The sequence below is a fragment of the Larimichthys crocea genome, chromosome XIII, assembly GCF_000972845.2.
Source record: "Larimichthys crocea isolate SSNF chromosome XIII, L_crocea_2.0, whole genome shotgun sequence".
In the NCBI taxonomy this organism is placed as follows: Eukaryota; Metazoa; Chordata; class Actinopteri; family Sciaenidae; genus Larimichthys; species Larimichthys crocea.
Window position 1 is genome coordinate 32,522,762 of NC_040023.1, and position 18,939 is coordinate 32,541,700.

At 40.7% G+C, this 18,939-nt stretch overlaps 1 protein-coding gene across 2 annotated transcripts in view; it reads left to right on the forward strand.

The window, feature by feature from the left end:
• LOC104924713 (mannosyl-oligosaccharide 1,2-alpha-mannosidase IA) overlaps positions 1-18,939 on the forward strand; it is a 187,542-nt gene that overhangs the window by 156,789 nt on the left and 11,814 nt on the right. Inside the window, exons 5-8 of one of the 2 annotated variants that reach the window (XM_027287354.1) lie at positions 9,254-9,348; positions 13,829-13,955; positions 14,138-14,231; positions 16,268-16,383. In XM_027287354.1, the coding sequence (XP_027143155.1) occupies positions 9,254-9,348; positions 13,829-13,955; positions 14,138-14,231; positions 16,268-16,383 (432 nt within the window). The remainder of the gene's footprint in view (positions 1-9,253; positions 9,349-13,828; positions 13,956-14,137; positions 14,232-16,267; positions 16,384-18,939) is intronic. The other variant, XM_027287355.1, reaches the window with a different exon arrangement.

The window sequence follows — 18,939 nt, forward strand, 5'->3', positions numbered from 1 at the left end:
TCAGTGCACCACTTCGATCCAGATTAAATTACCTCAGCAAGTATTGGATTGCAATGAGATTTTGTTTGGGCATTCGTGGTCCCCAGTTGATGAATCCTATAGTCTTTGGCGATCCTTTGACTTTTCATCTAGTGCCATCAGCAGGTCCAGCTCTTCAGTCATGTTTCAGAAAAACATCTATTTGATGGATAGGCGCAGACTCTCATGGTCAGGACAAAACAGCGACTGGTAGAGGGGGGGAAAAAAAACTTTGGACATTAAACTGAGATTTCCTCTAGAGCCACTTTCAGGCCAAAATGTCAGTTTTGCACCAAAGATATCTCAATCTAATGGAATGAAACTCACCGTGTGCTGTCGTGTTCCCGAGAAGGTTAACTGTTTAGATTTTAATGACTGCATGGCCTGTCCTCTGGCACATCCTTAAGGACAAACATGTTTTTTTAATGTACTACCAGTACCGTAACTCTCTTGTGGAGAATAATGAACAGTGCAGCCTTTGGGTAAATCTAGCAGTTTTTTTTTTGTTGCAGATTGGAAAATTGCTGACGGCATATAAAAAAGTACATGTGAAAACTTTAATCCATCACCCACTCAGTCTTGCAACGTCTCGGCCATTTGCATTAACTGAAAGACAGTCTTGGACAGTTTTTCCTCTCTTAAGCTTTAACAAGATCTCTCAGATTCACTGCACTTTCTCTGCAAGTATTGTCTGCCAGTGCCCACACAGGAAGGATACCTGTTAGCTCTTCTCTCTGTTGTCCTCCTACACCGAGTCTTGGAGACTCTGTCATGGTCTTAATGAGAAGTGGACTTGACATCCTCTCCAACCACTGCTCCTCTCTGCATCCCGTCATCCCCCACCTCTTCCTGCTCTTCTTCCCGAATAATGGCAGAGAGGTTGTGACACCAGGCAAATTGTAGGTTGAATTATTGATGGGTCACTGGGTCTCTGCTTCAGGGAGGGCTGATCTTGTATGACATCCATCAATGCGTAAACAGGTATAAGAATGTTGCTATGTGACAGGAAATCTTCCTTCATCTTTCCTGTGCGGAGAGTTTAGAGTGTGTGGCACGGGGTTAGCTGATGAGGTCCAGTGTGTCAACATTATTATCTCTCAAACTCTGTAGACAATGGCTCACAGTGATTTGCTGTGACAGGTAGCTCAGAGATAGATCCACAAGTTTAATAGAGTCTCTGTGTATTTTTCCTGACAGTGGAACATGGATGGGGTTAACTTCTCCCTCTGGATTCCCCCCCTCTTTCATGCAGGTATGGTATTGCAATAACATTGCATTAAGATGAAAGAAAAAAAAAACACAACGCCATCTGATTTCCCATAGAAAAACTCAGCATACAGTGCCACTTGGTGGCTACCCTGTAGATTATAAGTAGAAACATCCCAATAATGAGCAGTTATGTTTATAATAGATAATCAAGAACATCTTCACAAGGATTCATAATCCTAGACAGTGTCTTTTCCCTTTTCCTGGCATTCGCACACACACATACGGGGCAGATATAATGGCGTGCTTTCACAGTAATTAGGCTCTGGATAACATCAAGATCTGAGGCTCAAGGCAGGGAATATATATGCACAGTAATTGTATAATTGAATCGAAAGAAATAACAACTGCGAGTGCCCAATTGTACAGTAACAGCAGTCAGCAAATGATTTGTACAAGCCCAGTTTATTGGGTCAAAGGGAGGGGTAGGAAGTAGGTGGGCGGCTTGTGCACTTGAGAGAGGAACATTTAAGCTGATGAACATTGCTTAACAATATAGCTCTAATGTGGACTAATTTAGAGCTGCTCCTTTCCAGCGGGGGCTTGATTGAGCAGCCGCCACTTGTTTGTTTTCCAATTTGGGCTTTGGTAGGTGCTTCAATTTTACTGCTGCGTTTGTTTTCCGAGAATGTCCTCATGTCTAATTTATTGGATTCTGCTTTAGCATGTTCGCCCTGAGAGCGAGCAGCCGATGCTATGCTGCATAAATTATGCAGAGTACTTTTCATTTCCGACATCAGGGGTGAATGGTTGATGTGGGACTGCGTGCCGCTGAGTTAGCTGACAGTGTTCAAGACAACTATGTCACTCTTTTACCGATTTGAGACGTTGAAATGTGTGCTTTTTTTTTTTTGTGGAATAAAATAGAACAGATGTAAGCTGAAATTTGAAATAAATCACTGGCATGCATGCAGTAGTTTGCAGACCAAAGAAGAAAGTGTTATTAACCACCCAGACAAATTTGAATGATTAAGTATAAAGACATGTTTATGAAATTAGGTGTTAAACTCCTGAAACGTGTCAGTTGAGTTCAGAAAATGACATGACTAACTTTGAAACACTCTAAGCGAGATGAATTCATCTCTAACTCTCTGCTAGGGGTGCAGGGGTATGCTCAGGGTAGCCCCGGCGTGTCATCGAGCCACCCTTTAAGGACCGCCCACAAAATCCTGGACTGAAAACTGGTGAAAAACTGTTTTAACCTTCACGTATCAGTAATATGTCGTATAAGTCTTGTCATATGTTTTTCAGCAACTATTTTCCAACACATTTAATATATTTTGAAAGAAGCAGCCTCCACCTGAATGTTCAAAGCAGGATAAGTGTTCAAGGGCAACAACGCTGATCATACTGAGTTTCAGACTTGTTGAACCATAGTTGAGTGAAGGTGCTGCGACCTGTGGACTCTTCTGCTTCAGTCAGCTGGCACCAACAGCTTGTGAAATGAAGAACGAAATCAATGTGCAAGAAAAGGTCTCCCTCTGTCAGTCTTGTCAGATCCAGCTGAAAGGGTAGGGATATTGGGGAATATGACTGAAGAATTGTAATATTTCTTTGAGTCAGTGATGACTACACCCGCTGTCTGAGATTTATGTTTCTTTTTTTGAATAATTCCCAAGTAGTTCCCAAAAGAAAAGGATCCTTAATAATGATCAATGCCACTGGGAAAGAAACAACAACCAGGTGCAGCCGCTGCTCATAAAGAAATCGACTTCTTGTTCCAGTTATCTCGCACCGAGAGTCTTACTGTATTACAGCCTCAGCAGAATTAAACCTCATATCTTTCAGCCAGCAGCGGCCATTGAACCGCTCTGATAATAATGTGTGTGTTTGAGAGTGTGGACACACATTTTTAAACCACTTAAAGAATATTTTATAGAAATAACGATGCACGAAAAAACTCTCTTTACACCCACACACTGCAGACTGCAAACATAACCCCACAGGTGTACAGTTTAACTTATGATGAAACATAAAGTTTTGTAAGCATTTCTGTTTGGGAGTTTGGAAACTCAGCCTTTTCTTTTTAGTGTCATGAAAGATGAGGCCTTGTTGAATTTTTTTTCCCACCAACAGCACAAATTAGTCATCATATCAGCCTCACCAGAGTTGTAGAGAAGAGCCACAAATCTTACGAGTTAAGCTCAAATCTCTTACACCAGGATCACATTCAGGCTGCAGCTCAAATGTTCTTATTATAACGTGCTTGTGAATGACTCACAATATACAAGGCTGACTTCTGGCTCTGGCCTGAAAGCCATCCTGAGTTACCAGCGAGTGCAAAGTGAGTTCATTTAGCCACGTCTCTGTGATCCTACTGGATACTCCCTCTGTAGTCTGGTTAGTGCTGTTCCTCCAGCTTACATTACCCATGATAACAGATGGTATGCATGGGTTGTAGCATCTTTTCCACTTATGATGCAGCTCTGCATCCACGTCTCCTTCTCCTCATTTTAGCATGGATGGCTTGTCTTTCCGCAGAGAGTAATCTAGCACTGCCTAACTGTTCTCGAGTGCAAACAAGAGAACCGTGGCTTTCTTTTGAACGGGTTACCATATAATATATTATGTTAGAGAAAGACAGGGAAATTACTACTTGTGACTTTTTAAAACCTTAAAATCAAAAGTCTTTTCAGATGTTAGCTTTAACAGTTTCCCTTAAAAGGGTTTTGAACTCATGGTGGAGCTAAAGGAAAAGTCAGAGGATCACCAGGGTCAGTAGGAGTTCTCTTGTTGAGAACATCTGGACTAAGATTTCATGGCAATCTATCCAAAAGTTGTCGAGATATTACAAACAAAGCGACAGTAAAATGAGTATTTGCTGAACATATATTGGTGAACCTTTTATCAAACTTTTAGTACATCCAGTAGAGGTGTAGCAATCATGAGAATTTATCTGCTACTCTTCTGACCATCGATCAGTTGTCTGTTTTTAGTAAACTGAATACCACATTTGAAGACATCAGGAAGATGAGATTGACATTAATTTCCGCTATTTTCTGACATTTTATAGACGAAACGATCAATCCAATCAATAGTTGGCAGGTTAATCGACAGTGAAGACAATGGTTAATTGCAGCCCTGCAATTAAGGACGAAAACGGAAAAGATGATGAGAAAATTACTGTGGGACTCGCATGCTAGTGTGTGATAGTGACAGACGGGGTTAGTTTGCAGATCTGTGCTACCAAACAGGAATTATTTATCTGTGGTCTGTAGACATGTCCTTTTTTCTCAGCTGGCAGCATCAGAAGATTCTCGACATGTCACCCACCAAGTTTTTAGATTTAGTCATTATTTTTGGACCGCAGGAACCTGATGTGAAACATCCTCTTCTCACAGAAGCAACCAGTTGCATGGAAATAACTGTGTCTGTGCCGGACTCGTAACAAGACAACATTATGCATGCACTCTGCCTGGACAGAAACAAGGAAAACCACAAGCAGTCCTTTGAAGCTGCTATTACATTTTCCATGACACTGCTGCTTGCCGTCCATTTCCCATTCTCGGCAGATCAGTTTTGTCTCCTACATATCAGTAATGTGGGAAAAGTAGAGGAGGTGATGGCAGGTGTAAGTAAGAGACACACGGCTTTGTTCATGCGTTAAAAGCCCACATTTTTTCTGTGAATCATTTTATTGCTGCGTTAGTTATTCATCGTGTCCATCACCTTTCCAGTCAGACTTGAGAATGTGTCCTGAAGATAAAAGGATATAAGGATGAAGGTATATTTTTCTTGCTGTGCGAACAAATGCTATGAAAAGACCAAGATCAGAATCTGAATTAACACACGTTGTCCGAAACAAAGCCCCATGTGTCTTATTCATCTGTCATCGACTTCCATCGACCAGAAATGAATAAAAACATCACAAACTTTCTAGTTTATTTTGTGTCAGTCCTACATAAATACTCACTAGAGTTCTAAATCTGCAGCCAGTTCCCGATGATTGCACTATTCATTATATTTACATTTAGTCATTTGGCTGAAGCTTTTATCCAAAGTGACTTCAATCAAGGTTCAGCGCGACAAGGACATGTTGATGCAGCAATGCAAAGTACTACTCACATAGAATCAAGTGACATTTGACTAGAGAGGGATAGATTTATCATGTCCAGTTGTTGGTAGTGTTGAAGAGGAGGTACTCTCTGAAGAGCTGGAGGTCTTCAGGAGGTTTTTGAAGGTAAAGAGGGATGCCCCTGATCATCTGGTAGGAGCTGGTAGGACGTTCCACCAATGCAGAACAAGAGACGAGAAAGCCCTAAGCGTACGGGCATTCATTGGAGGAGCGCATTGGTCAGGAGGTAATGCATGGCTGTATAAGCGCATCCAAGTAGGTGGGTGCAAAACCAGAGACTGCTTTGTAGTATTTAATGCAATTTAATGCAAACTGCTGCTTGATTGAAGAACAGGCACGCCACAGAGTTACTGTAAGGATTCATGCTTGTTTGAGTAACATTAGAGGAGCTTTAACATGCTGGTCATTACCCTGAATGACCCTCAGAATGAAGCTGTCAGCCGTCCTAAACTGTTTGTGTTTGTGGTGTTTTTAAGCGTGTTTTATGTGAGCGCTTGTCAGGTTTGATAAATCCAGGCTGTGGGTGTGACGTGATTCCACTACATCTGAGCTCCAGTCGCGGTATTTTTTTTGTGATGATACTGTGTCACAGTTATTTCTAGCTTGATATCAAACATCACATGCCGTGCAGCAATGCTAAAAACAGCAGCGCACAGATGTTTTGGCGTTTATTTATTAAAATTAAAATACATGACCTCCTCCTAAAGATTCATGTGTGCAGGGAGAAGGGAGTTCGTAAACTGTTGACGCTTAAAAAACGTGTCATTTAGTTCAGGAGGGCAACATGCTCGTTAAAATGTTTCCTAGTTGTTGCCTTTCACAACAATATTTTACAGACAATCGAACAAATGGAGAGCTAAGAATGATAACACATACAGTAGCTGGTATGGAAGAGTGCGTAGACCCATTTTCCTGTATCCTTTGCTCCCTGAGGCGAGGACTGAGAGGTTTTACCGGTAAACAGAAGTGGCAGAACAAGAAATGTTGCTCAAAGTGTCTCTCCGCTGAGCTCTGACAATGTTTGCAGTAAGAGAGATGACTGCATGTCTAATGTGCGGTTAAGAGCTGATAGAAAAGCCATTTGTGTCCAGACTCCTATCCGCCCTCCTAACAGGAACTCCGACTGAAACGGAAGAAAGCGTCTGTCGGGTGTCACGTCGAGTCCCATCGTTCTCAGTGGAGTTTAAAAAAAAACACAAATTGGGAACATAACCACTCTTGGTATTTGTTGATAGCTTTGCATTATTGGACGGATGGGAAGGCGGCGTAATTACAGCAGCACTTTAGTAATGAAGCGCACGTGCCGGAGGAGGCTCTCAGTGTGGCACAAGAGACCAGCAGTGCGTCAGTGAAGACAGATTTATGAACACGGCCTTTAATTTAGCTTTTGTGCTGTGTACAGTAAATCACAGAGCAGATGCAAGCCAAAGGGGTTTTACTATAATTAATTAAGTAATTTATAAACAAGCAAACAAGAATAAATGACTGCAATATAATCGGCTGCCCCTGCTTCTCGCCTGTCTGTCACTTGATGTGTGTTTTTAGGTGTTGCACATCAGACAAAGTGCATAGTTGTGAGTGTGTGTGTACGTGTGTTTACAGTGCATGATTACACGAACAAAAGTACAAAGACATATAAATGTGTGTGTGTGTGTGTGTGTGCCCGTTATGGACTTTAAGTGTGTGTCTGCTTTGAATATGTGCAGCAGCGGTGGTAGAAAGAACAGATGAGGAGAGATGGGACCAGGCGGAGGGTCATTAGTGTCCTCTTTGATAAAATAGAGAGCTAAGGGAGCGCACACAAAAACAAGACACACACACACACACATGGCCGAGACTGTTCTGTATTATTCTGCCAGAGTTAACAAGTGACTGTGTAACGCCCCTCTTGACCCTTCCTGCAACCTTTTGAGAGAGTGTGTGGCCACAACAGTGGGAGGACAAAACATCATAATCTTTAAAACAAATACCTGAGTATAATAATACTTTTTATTTACTTTTTCTTTTTCTTAAAGCTGCAATAACAGTTTTTTTAGCCCTGAAATTAAGAGATTTCTGTGTTTGTCTTAGCATCATTTCAATGAGAATCAGAGGGTTTTTCATTCACTCACTGCTCCCCATATCATATACATGAAGTAGCTTAGTGGATATAGAAATGGTAAATGGACTGTACTTATATAGCACCTTTCTTGTCCTAGGCGCTTTTACAATACATATCTCATTCACCCATTTACAGTGATGGCATTTGCATGCAAAGGGTGCCATCAAACTTTTGAATGGTGCAGTCTTCCGGAGCAGTGTGGGGTTTGGTATCTTGCTCAAGGACACATTAACATGCAGACTGGAGGAGCCAGGAATCAAACCACCGTTCATCTGATTAGTGGACGACCCGCTCTACCTCCTGAGCCACTGCTGGAGATAGAGAGAGCAGTCACAGATGCACAGTAGCAATGAAATAATGATCACTATATCTATGGAGATATGACTAAAGGTAGTAATAATAATAATCATAGATAGATAGATAAAATGCAGTTTATAGTAAATAAAGATTTCAGACAAAGCTGCTGTTAATCAGGTCTGATCACAACACACCCACACAGCCCCGATGAAGCAGACAAGCTGGGCTGTCTGATAAATAATAACTAAAGATTGTTTTCACTGCTTTAAGTGAACAGTCTGAATGGAACGAGGCATCTTTTTCAACACGCTGCTTTATTTTCGGGTCACACGTTCGGGATTCAGAGCAGGAAACATCTGACAGCATCTGTAGGAACATCTTATTTACCAGGAAACATCAAACGCCAGCCCATGCGATTTTGGGAAATTACAGTTGTCAATTCAATAGCTATTCTGTTTGTTCATTCAGTCAATCATCTATGTGTTATGTATTATTTATTTACTGTATCTGCCACTTTGAAACCTCCTTGTTCCTCTTGTTGAGTCTGTGATACGGCTGTGTTTTTTTTTTTTTTTTGTAAATCTGCAAAGAGGACACTGCAGCTATGGCTCTGTATGTAATCTATGTAAGGTTTGTGCATTCGCATGTACCGGATGTGTTTTGAGGTACAGAACAATGAGACACATGACTATGAATATATTCCAACAGTGGATATGCACTAGTGCTTGTTCAGTTTGCTTCGGTGAATTATTTTCAGACTGCACTTGTAAAATAATAACAATCCTAATGGTGAAGGCCGGTGCTTTCTACCAGTCCGACTGCAATTTGTTTTTCCCATTTTCTCTTCATCTTGCTCTATATTTCTGCTGAGTCACCGCTCTGCCCCGCTGCCAGGCTCACAAACTCTCTGTCTGTCTGACTGTGCTTTGTCTTTGTCCTCTCTGTTTTCCCTCCATATAGCACGTCTCTCTCTTCTCAATCACTTTCTCTACTCTCCCTCGTCTCCAAGGCTTTCCGACTCTTGTATAAATCCTCTTGCCCTTTTTTTTGCTTTCCTCAGACGTCTATCTCTTTGTCAGGATTTCAATATCTCACTCTACTCTCTCCATTTCTTTTTTTTTTTTCTTCTTCTGACATTGTTCCTACCGGCTAATAGAGATTTGGTGACTGATAATCCCGCTCATAAGATACATTAACTTTTCCTCAGCCTTGGCTTCAGTGAGTCTGACCGATAGAGATTGGGTGGAAGTGCGGTTTTAAATGGACTGTTGTAGATTACATCGATGAGATTGCTTTTAATCCTGCCGGAGTTCTGTTGCAGCCGGCTTTGTGTTTCACATAATTAGCTCCAGAGGGAAATCTGAGGGGAAATGGTGCAGGCCTGTGATTCTTAGCCTGCGACAGTAATTCTTCTTTTAACCTGAATGAGTTGACGAACATGAACACACGTGCTGTATGCGTCTAATAACCAAGTTGCTGTCTTCTTTTCTGTTCAGGTCTTCAAGAATAAAGTAATGGAGCTGGGAGAGAAGCTGCTGCCCGCCTTCAACACGCCAACAGGAATCCCCCGAGGAGTCATCAACCTGGGGAGGTGAGTCTCGGCGCCAGCCTTCACCTCCAACCGTCCTCCATCCCTGATAAAAAAGACGATATCGAGTTATCACGCTGGCTTGCATTAATCAGAGCTCGTGTAGTTTGTTCGTCTTGGCACCCAGAGGCAAAGGTTGATTCAAAAACGTGTGCCGACATTCAAATCGTCAGCAAATAGGAAATATGCAAATATTTTATCGAGCCCTCGCTAATTCACAGTCAGGTAACAAGAGAATTTCAGTTCTAGGGACGCCTCGAACCACATAAAAATAAACAGAGAGAAGAAAGTCGTTAGATTAGGCAGGAACAATATTCTGGTCTGCATGAGTTTGCAGAAACAGAGAAATGAAAGTCTAAACAAACAGTCTCCGCTTACGGACAGTGGAGCAGCTGCAGGCTGAGCTTTACAATGGCGATGACATTTGGATAAGGATTAATCTGTGTTCACAGACACTTTGGAAGATCGTATGAATAATATTTGCATGTTTTTAAATGAGTTGTGTTAATTTGGAATCTGTTCCGAACCATTACCTTTATTGACACGATCTTGTTAATGCCACGGTCACGCAACGCAACTTCCAACCGTTTTCATTTTCAGAGCAATCTCCGGTCGTGTTTGGATTTGGGGTTGACCTTTCTGAAACAGGAGCGGAGATAACAAGTGTTTTTTTTTTTGATAGAACAATTTCATAGTGAAAAGATTACAGCGAATATCTGACAAACGGATGCTGATAAGCGGCATTGTGTCGCTAGCAGTGACAGACAAATTATCATCGATAGCCAACAGACTGACTTTGCCTCTGTTCAGGTTCCTGACAGACTGGATCTGAAACATGATCCTCAGACAGCCAGATTTCCTTTATTTTTGTTTTGTTTTTAAGATTTCTGTAAATCCTCCGGTATCCCATCCTCTTCCACTCATTTACTAATCTTATAGGGAACATCCTGGCACCTCTGTCATCCATCTGCTACCAATTAACCCACCAGCCAAGCCGGACAGCTGCTGGCAGATTTAATTACCTTATTCTACAGTTAATTCCTGCTACATCACAAACATGGGTCTGTGGTGCAGATGGGCAGAAGGAACCAGGCTGCCCATAGTGTGTTCGTGTGCGGTTGTATGGAGGCGCTCAGACAAGAACATGCACATTATCCGTAAACAGGCAGTGAGCTCTCCATACACAGGGGAGTTCAGTTCTGCTGATGCTATAACTGATGTGCTGTTGTGTATTACTTGCTGCAGCGAGTCCTTTCCTGCGTGTTTAGTGTTATGCTGATGAAATTTAGCTGTGAGCTAATTCTGGTACAGTACAAGTTTCACCAGGGGGCAAATGCATAAAACTGTGTGAAGACAGAAATATGCATACACATTCTTTTCATCAGATTTATAAATCTGTGCGTACGCCTGGTTCTGTTTTATGAATCTCGATCACTGTGGAAATATCCGTACAGGCAGGAGCCTCATTTCCACTCCCACAGTTGATGCTCTTAAACATCTGTTTGCATATATCGATAATTGTGCTGCTGCATCACTCATTCAATGAAAGAAAAAGTACAAAGTGCAACTTTATAACGCCAGATGGATGAGCGCGATACCAGAGGGAAAACCAGAAAACATTTTCTCCATAAAATATGATCCAGTTTCACCAAAATCAGTGAAATACTTGGTGGTGTGTGACCATTTCATACTTCTCGCAGGGGATTGTACCTGGAGCACAAAGGTACATAGTTACATGGAGCATTCTTCTTTTATAAATGCTCATGTATGTGTGGGAAAATGTGCACATCGCTGTAACACATCTTATTCTTTTTTAAGCACTGAAATGATTACTTGATTAAGCTATTCATTTTTACAGCAGTGACATCAAACATTTTCCAGATCCTTCTTCTCAGTTATGATGATTTTCTGGTTTTATTTGTCTTCTGGGACAGTAGTTTGAATATTTTAAGATTTGGGACTGTTGGTTAGATAAAACAAGTCATTTGAAAATTAAATCAAAAGATTAATTGAGAAATTATTAGAGAATTGATCAGCCACTTTATCAAAAACAAATGTTTAATATCATACGCAGTCCCAAATAAGCCAAATAAAATAAAGTCAATGTAAAGTTTCCTATAGCTAAAAAGCCCTTAAAAATACTGAACATGGTCCTGATAGAACTTAAAACCTAAATAAAATACAGCATCCATAGAAGAATTATGATTAATTACCTATATCAAGAGGTAACATGGTTTTATTGATGAGCCTTTGCGGTCATCTTTAAAGACTGGAATATTAAAATGCAGAAAAATGCCAATTTCCCCAACACATTATGCCGAGACATGGATTATTGATTGTAGCTGTCTCCCACCTGATTATATTTGTAATAGCTGTGGAAGAGCGTGAGCCTGTGTTTGTTAAAGGGGGTGAAAAGATTAATGCACGAGTGCCAGTGTTGTTGCTCAGCAGACCGCTGTGATGTGGAACACAGCACCCACCGCCCCGCTTTGATTCTCAGATTGATTCTTCTTAAAAGGACGAATCAGATGTGACTCGAGCGAGAGCTACAACTCTAATTATGTAGCCCACCCCACCCCCCCAAACTTTTAATGGATGCATTCATCAGCATGGCTAAATCTTTGATTCCTGCCCTCACACACCAACCACCGCCCTCCGTTTTCTCCTTCCCTTCTTACAAATTCAGTTCAATTCATTACCGGATGTCTGATCTTCTCTAGAATCTATTAGAGGATATGTGAAGTCATTCTAGTAGTACATTCTGCTTCTAGTAATCATAGAAGAGCATTAGTGCACCATATTTGAAACCATGCATTTACGGAGAATTAGATTTGCAGAGTGAAATGTCCCACACTGCCAGAGGAAATAAAACTTAAAGAGTGTCGTGTGTTTCTGACCTTGATGTTCATAGTTAGGTAACTTTTTAAAGCCGTCATTCCAACGTGAGTGCACATAATTTGTTCGTGACGGTGAGTTAAAAGTTGAGGTTAATCAAAATTGTACGCAAACATCAATCACAGCGGGGCAACAACAAACTCACTTCCAGTAGACGATGGTAAAGGTTATTTCATACTCTGATGAGTATGACACAAATCCAGTTTGCCTGACATGTTGTAATTAATGGTGCTATGCCAGCTGACATCAACTGCCAAGTGAACTTTGTATTTTTTAACTTAATATATTTGAACCAGATCAAAACTTCTGCACAGCTCCGCTGCAAACACGAATGTGAGGCAGATGATTTCGTCATCCAGCACCGCTTTTTTTGGGTGTATGTGGTGGTTTTACTAAGAATAAAACCAGATTTCTGTATAATTAATCCGCACCATCGACCATATGTGATCTTGATAGTTTTTTATCTTAGGTCAGTTACTCAAGATGTTTACAAAATCATCTGATTTGTCATTAACACCTCGTTGTTATCACCTTGACATGATGTTTTGGCTGGAGAAAGTTTCTTTCCAACTTAATTCTCCTCATCTAGCATTCGATAGTGCTGCAGCTAAAGATTATTTTCTTAATTAACTTATTGTTTGGTCTATGAAATATCAGAAAATAATAAAAATAACAATTCCCAGAACTGAAACTGTCTTTAAAGATATTCAATTTAGTCTTGCATAACACCAAGAACAAAGGAACCGGTCATTGTTTGGCATTTCTGATTAAATTGTTTTAAATCAATGATCAATCGTTAACACTAATCGACTAATTACTGCTTCATAGTTAAGAAAGAGTGAGTTTGAGAGGGTGATAAATGTCCCAAAAAGTACAAATGTCACGGCTCAATGTTAAAATAGGTCAATATATTTTGCATTATACAGACCTCTGGAGTCACACAGTGGATGGTTATTGATTTGCTACTGAAGAATAATTAAAAAATAAGATCCAAGTCTGTCCGTTGTGTCGCATTGAGCAGAGTCTGGGTACAGAAGGCCAAGAGATCAAGAGTCGTTACTTTCTGAGACTTTGTTCAGCTGCAGTTTCGAATGTGTTCATTGTTATAACAGAGAAGATTCCTAGTTATGTGCAGCATGAGAGGGGCTGTTGTTCTTTGCATGTCCCTTCACTTTTATTAAATTTATACCTACTTTAGTTACCATCAGATTTGAGCTGCTATATTCTACAACAACAGCCCAGTGAACTGTGTATTTTGTGATTCGTTGGCTGTGATAAATCTGTGCGTTTTACACTTGAACTACCCACAGTTCATAATAATGAGTAACACAAACAGTGAAACAAAAGAGCACATAAAACTAATGACAGTTAAAGGTAAAGGGGGTCTTGACTAACGAGCTTGTTGACCATCGTCATGTCGCCTCAGGTAACCATCAGAGGAGATGAATGCTTATTTGTTGATGTGACTTGACAGCATGAATACAAACACTCGCTCAGTTACACCTACGGTGCAAAGCCTTGCGATCGACTTTTAATGTGCGTAACAGCCGTGATACTTAGTCTGCCTCTCTGGATGTTGTCTCTGTTGCAGTGGCACCAGTTGGAGCTGGGGCTGGGCCTCAGCCGGGAGCAGCATCCTGGCTGAGTTCGGTACTCTTCACCTGGAATTTGTCCATTTGTCGGAGCTCTCAAGAAATCCCATCTACACGGAGAAGGTGCAGTATATATATGAATCACATTTCCAGTCGCAGGACAATTTACTGCTATTTTACTGAAGTTTCGAACATGTGTGGGATTTTTCATGGCCATAGACTCTTTTAAAGTGCAAGTTGAACGTGTGAAACCGTGGCAGTGCGGCATCCAGGTGATATTCTTTTGTACCTTGGTGCCTTTGCAGGTGATGAACATCAGAAAACTACTGAACAAGATTGAAAAACCCCACGGCCTGTACCCTAACTTCCTCAGTCCAGTCAGCGGCAACTGGGTCCAACGTAAGTACAGTGCATTGTGCAGGTTAAAACATCTGTGGGTTTATTGTATGATTATGAGTAAATCTGGGTTATAGAAAGAATGTTAAACAGCTATAATGATACGTCAGTCTCTCAACTGTCCTGTGAAAGGTCATACTTGTTACCCACTAAGTATTACAATAAGTGTATTTTCCCAGTGTGGGTTTAAATAACAGTTCAAGATTTGAGTTCATCAAATGTCATTTTTAATTTTCTCCTTCACCATTTCTGACTCTTGGCTCTGGCTTTCACACCTCCGACAGACCTCGAGTCACCTCACGCATCAAGGCTCTTTTAGCTGCTCGTCTGTGTCATCCACCCATCCGTCTTATTTCATTTTTAATATCAGGCTCATAGCAATGGCTATATGACTCCCATTGCTCTGGGTTATTAAAATGATAATGAATTCAATTACTTCAGGAAATTGGATCTTTCCGATTTACCTGAAAGGAGGTGAAGGGAAGAAAAAAAAAAATCACGGGATAAGACGATGCTGAGACCGAAAACGTGGTAATCTGGATGATTACAGAGGCTAATTGCTGTGGGTGAGCAGAAAGAGAAGCAAAACTGTATATATTTATCCCCACAAAGGAAAAAAGAAATCTTGGCTTCACAGCCCTCCCTCATCTGTCAGTGTCAAGGACAAACACACAGCACTGTGATAACCCTGCGGGGGAGTCAGCAAAGGTGTGCGTGCATGCAATGAGCATGAGTGGATAGATTTAGACTCATGCACGCCTCCGCTGCGATATCATATTCATCTTTATGAATTTGAATGTGGACTTAAGAGCGGGCAGGAGGAAAATCAACAGCCACTTGTTTCAATTTCCACTTAGAAGCTTAAATTGTGTTACATAATTCAGGTTTTAACTTTTTAGAATTTCTACCATCAGTGAACGGAGAGCACGTGGGTTCATAGTACATGATCACGTACACCATGAACTACACAGAAAATTTTGATAAAACAGTAACGCCTGGACCCCAATGAGCATCCCTCACGGCCATGATGATGTTTTGATCTGTTCTCCATGCTTTAACCCCACCAGACGTTGTTAACTTCCTGAGATTTGGTCATATTTTCTTGGTTTATGTGCTTCGTTTTTGGAAGTTTCCACCGAATCAACTGGATCCTTTGCCATTTGTGTATACTTCCGGTCAGCGCTGTTGATTGAAGCGAGCAGCTCGCGGCGTCTATCAAAAACAAAACAAAACAGCGGCTTATTCTCAGTGGAGCCGCTTCTGGGATGTTCCTGAAACCACACCGGCACTTCTGGTGGGGTTGTCTAGAACAGCCGTGATAATTTCCACCAGCTGCAGTCCACCTGGAAAATGTTGCAGTTGTGCAGATGTTCTCCAAGACAAGACACAAGAGTTTCTGTAACACTGTAATTCCAGCAAACTGGACACGAGTTAGTCAGATATACTAGCCTTGATTTGTGGATGTAAACAGAGTTAGTGCTGTGAATTTTAAGACTTAAAGACTTTCTAATATCACATAGAACACAATGAATACTTGTGTCACAGTCATGCTGGCCAAACTATGAAGGTACGATGGAAAGCCAGAAGGGACGATGTGGCCTAAAATTATTTACTATTATATCATGTTTTCCCAGCAGGCTATTACAGGAATTTATAATGATATAATTTATGTAATTAATGTGGAATGAAACGGATGGAATAATCAATGAAAAAAAAAATGAATTATTCATTTCAGTTTTCAGTTATTCATTTCAGTTTTTGACACTCGCCCATTATGAGATGATGAACGTCCAGGCTGCTGTTGGCAGCAGTAATGAAAGTGTTTGCTGCAGTTCTCATAGAGCTGTAGCAATAATCACTGGATACAAAACTATTAAATAAATATTAACTAATATTACTGCCTGAAAAGTATTGCAAACTTTTTCATGGAAACTGGACTTAATTACTTTTTTAAAGTTTTTTTCCAGACCTCCAAAAACTCTGATTAATGACCCGTGTGTGACCTCGCTGAATATTTTCCTTCCCTATTTCCATCTTAGATCATGTTTCCATCGGTGGCCTCGGGGATAGTTTCTACGAGTATCTGATCAAATCGTTTCTGATGTCAGACAAGACAGACGACGACGCGAAGAAGATGTACTACGGCGCGCTGGAGGTACGGAGATTTTTAAATCTTACATTTCACACAGGGTGATGCGTTCAGCTCAGGCATAGCTCTGTTAGATAAAATAATAATACTTACAGGGATTTGAATACATGCCTTGATGATAAAACAAACAAAATATAAAGAGTGTTACATAAAACAACAAGAGGTATAGTGCTTAAAGTTTTAGGGGATAGTCGAGGGCTGAGTGAAGGATACAACAGCTTTGCTGGTTTCATTGATCTGTTAGAGTGATTGCTTTTTGTCATTCAGATGTAGGTGTCAGTTACATAATAGTCCTCGTGGCTTTTTGAGACCTGCCTGCACATTTAGGATAGGAGAGTGTTCTCTGCTCTCACGCAGGCCCGCATTAGAAATGGATTTTTATTGTTGCAGCTTTAATTAATGAGCAGTGTGAGTGTGACTGAGGAATGAGTGTCTCTCCCCCTTTGGTAGCAGTGAATAAAATTTCATCATGTGACGCAATTAGAGAGCAAACCCTGCTGCCTGTTTTTTAGCAAATCTGACAGCGCACAAGCACTTTGCTGGTTATTCATCCATGCGGCTTGCATTAGTGAAAATTAAAAACAGAGTTATCGCTGCTCTGATTACTGTGATAGTTTTACAAACATGAATTTTATTTCTCTTTGTGCATATTTAATGTCACGCTGATGTGGCCGTCACGACGGGATTAAACACAGTACTCGCGCCATGTTGCAATGTGACGTTATTATCCCGACTTTTTAAGTAAAAGTGACTCAGGCACTTATTTGTAGATTAGACCCGACGTATACATTTGCATAACAAGATGCACGCATGAGCGCGGCCGCGCTGTCACGTCACTCAGAGTCAGATCTTACATGCATAGATGTTTTTCTCTTCCACTGGAATTCAGCTCATCTTATTCAAAAGAGTGTAGAGATACAGTGTAATGGATGCTTCCATTCAAAGCACTTTAGCATAATTATATGCATTTTTGTGACAAACGTTCTTATTGGAATGGTCATAGGGGAAAGAAAGGGAGATCACATTGAAAATGAAAGACTCCTGGTACTGCGTAAATGAGATTAGAGCTGTGAGTAGATGGCAGCTGACTCTGTAATGGAAAATATTATCTGCAGATAACACATGAACCCGTCGCACAGTATACACATGTATAAAAATATCTGTTTTTCTCTTAAATGGTGATAATGACAGAGTAAAGCACGTTCCCCTCCAGCTGCAATTACAGTATCACAGACAATAACTTAAGATTGCCATTGAGAGTTCCTGAGTTCTCATCACAGGGTCAAGCCAGAGGCATAAGTACTAATTACAGACTCCCCCTCCTCCCCTGTGACTTTGTATTTAAATGACCAAGGACCCCCCGCACTATCAGATGAAGTCATGCACTGTATGTTTACACGGGGATCTTAGGTGAAGCTGCAGCACAACTCGTTATCTTTGGCATTCAAATAAAAGTAGGTTGCTAATTAAAACGGCGTCGAATGAGAGAACATTTTTATAATTATCCCATGCCATGATTACTGCTAACAACAGCTAATTAGCAGGACAATCATCAGCCCTCCAGAAAAAAATGTTTGTTTTTTTCGGAGCGATTTCATATTATACACGATACTTTGTCTTGTCCTCCGTTACAGCAGGGTGCATCTTTATCCAACCTTATTCACATGAAAAGCTTCTCTTACAGTGTTAGGAGGGAATAAGAATACGAAGTACTGGTTGTCACACTCTCTCCACTTATAAATCTGAAAGAGGATGTCTTAATTTCCTCATTTTCTTCTTCCCAAGCTCATCCTGAAAAAGCTGTTAGAAAAAAGAAAAATAATGGTAATGATTGGACTTGAGATTGAAGAGTGAGTTTACACTTTTAATTATCAGCACTTTGTGGAGTGTTGCTGCTGAATGACACAAACGTGAATTCAAATGCAAAATGAGCGACGAGCCGCACAGAATGGGTAAGAGGGAGACGAGGGAGGAAAAAAAACTGTGAGAGAGAGAATGATGAGTCATTCGGAAACAATCTCTGGAGATGTCCTTCTAACTGTTATATCCGTCTTATGAAACATAAAGCGCCGACAGAAAATGTGCAGATTTGTATGAAAAATAAAGTTTAGATTCCTTTCTTTTAAAGTTTCTCGGCGCTAAAAAGAAAGCTCTCTTTGCTTCTCCCTCTCTCCTCCATCAGTCCTCCTTGTTTTTTGATCATTTATTAAAAGGATGTTTTTCACAAGCAAGGGTTTGCCTTCATGTTGTACAACCCATATATAATTTACCATATAAATACAAAGCATTTTCAGTGAAGCAGCCCTTATATGTGTAAGGTTGTCCACATGTGCCGGCCTGTACTGATGCAGATTTGGTGGTTTTGTTGTTTTTTAAATGATTTGCTGACAGATCAAAATTAGTTTGAGAAGTCACAATAACACAAATATTGATGCATTAATGTGTGAGGATCACTAATTTTGAAACTGGTAATGTTGAATAAATTGGTTTATTTTAATTAAACTACATACAGTAGCGCCTTCTAGTCTTCTGACCACTCAAGACGCTTCGGTTCATCTTGCC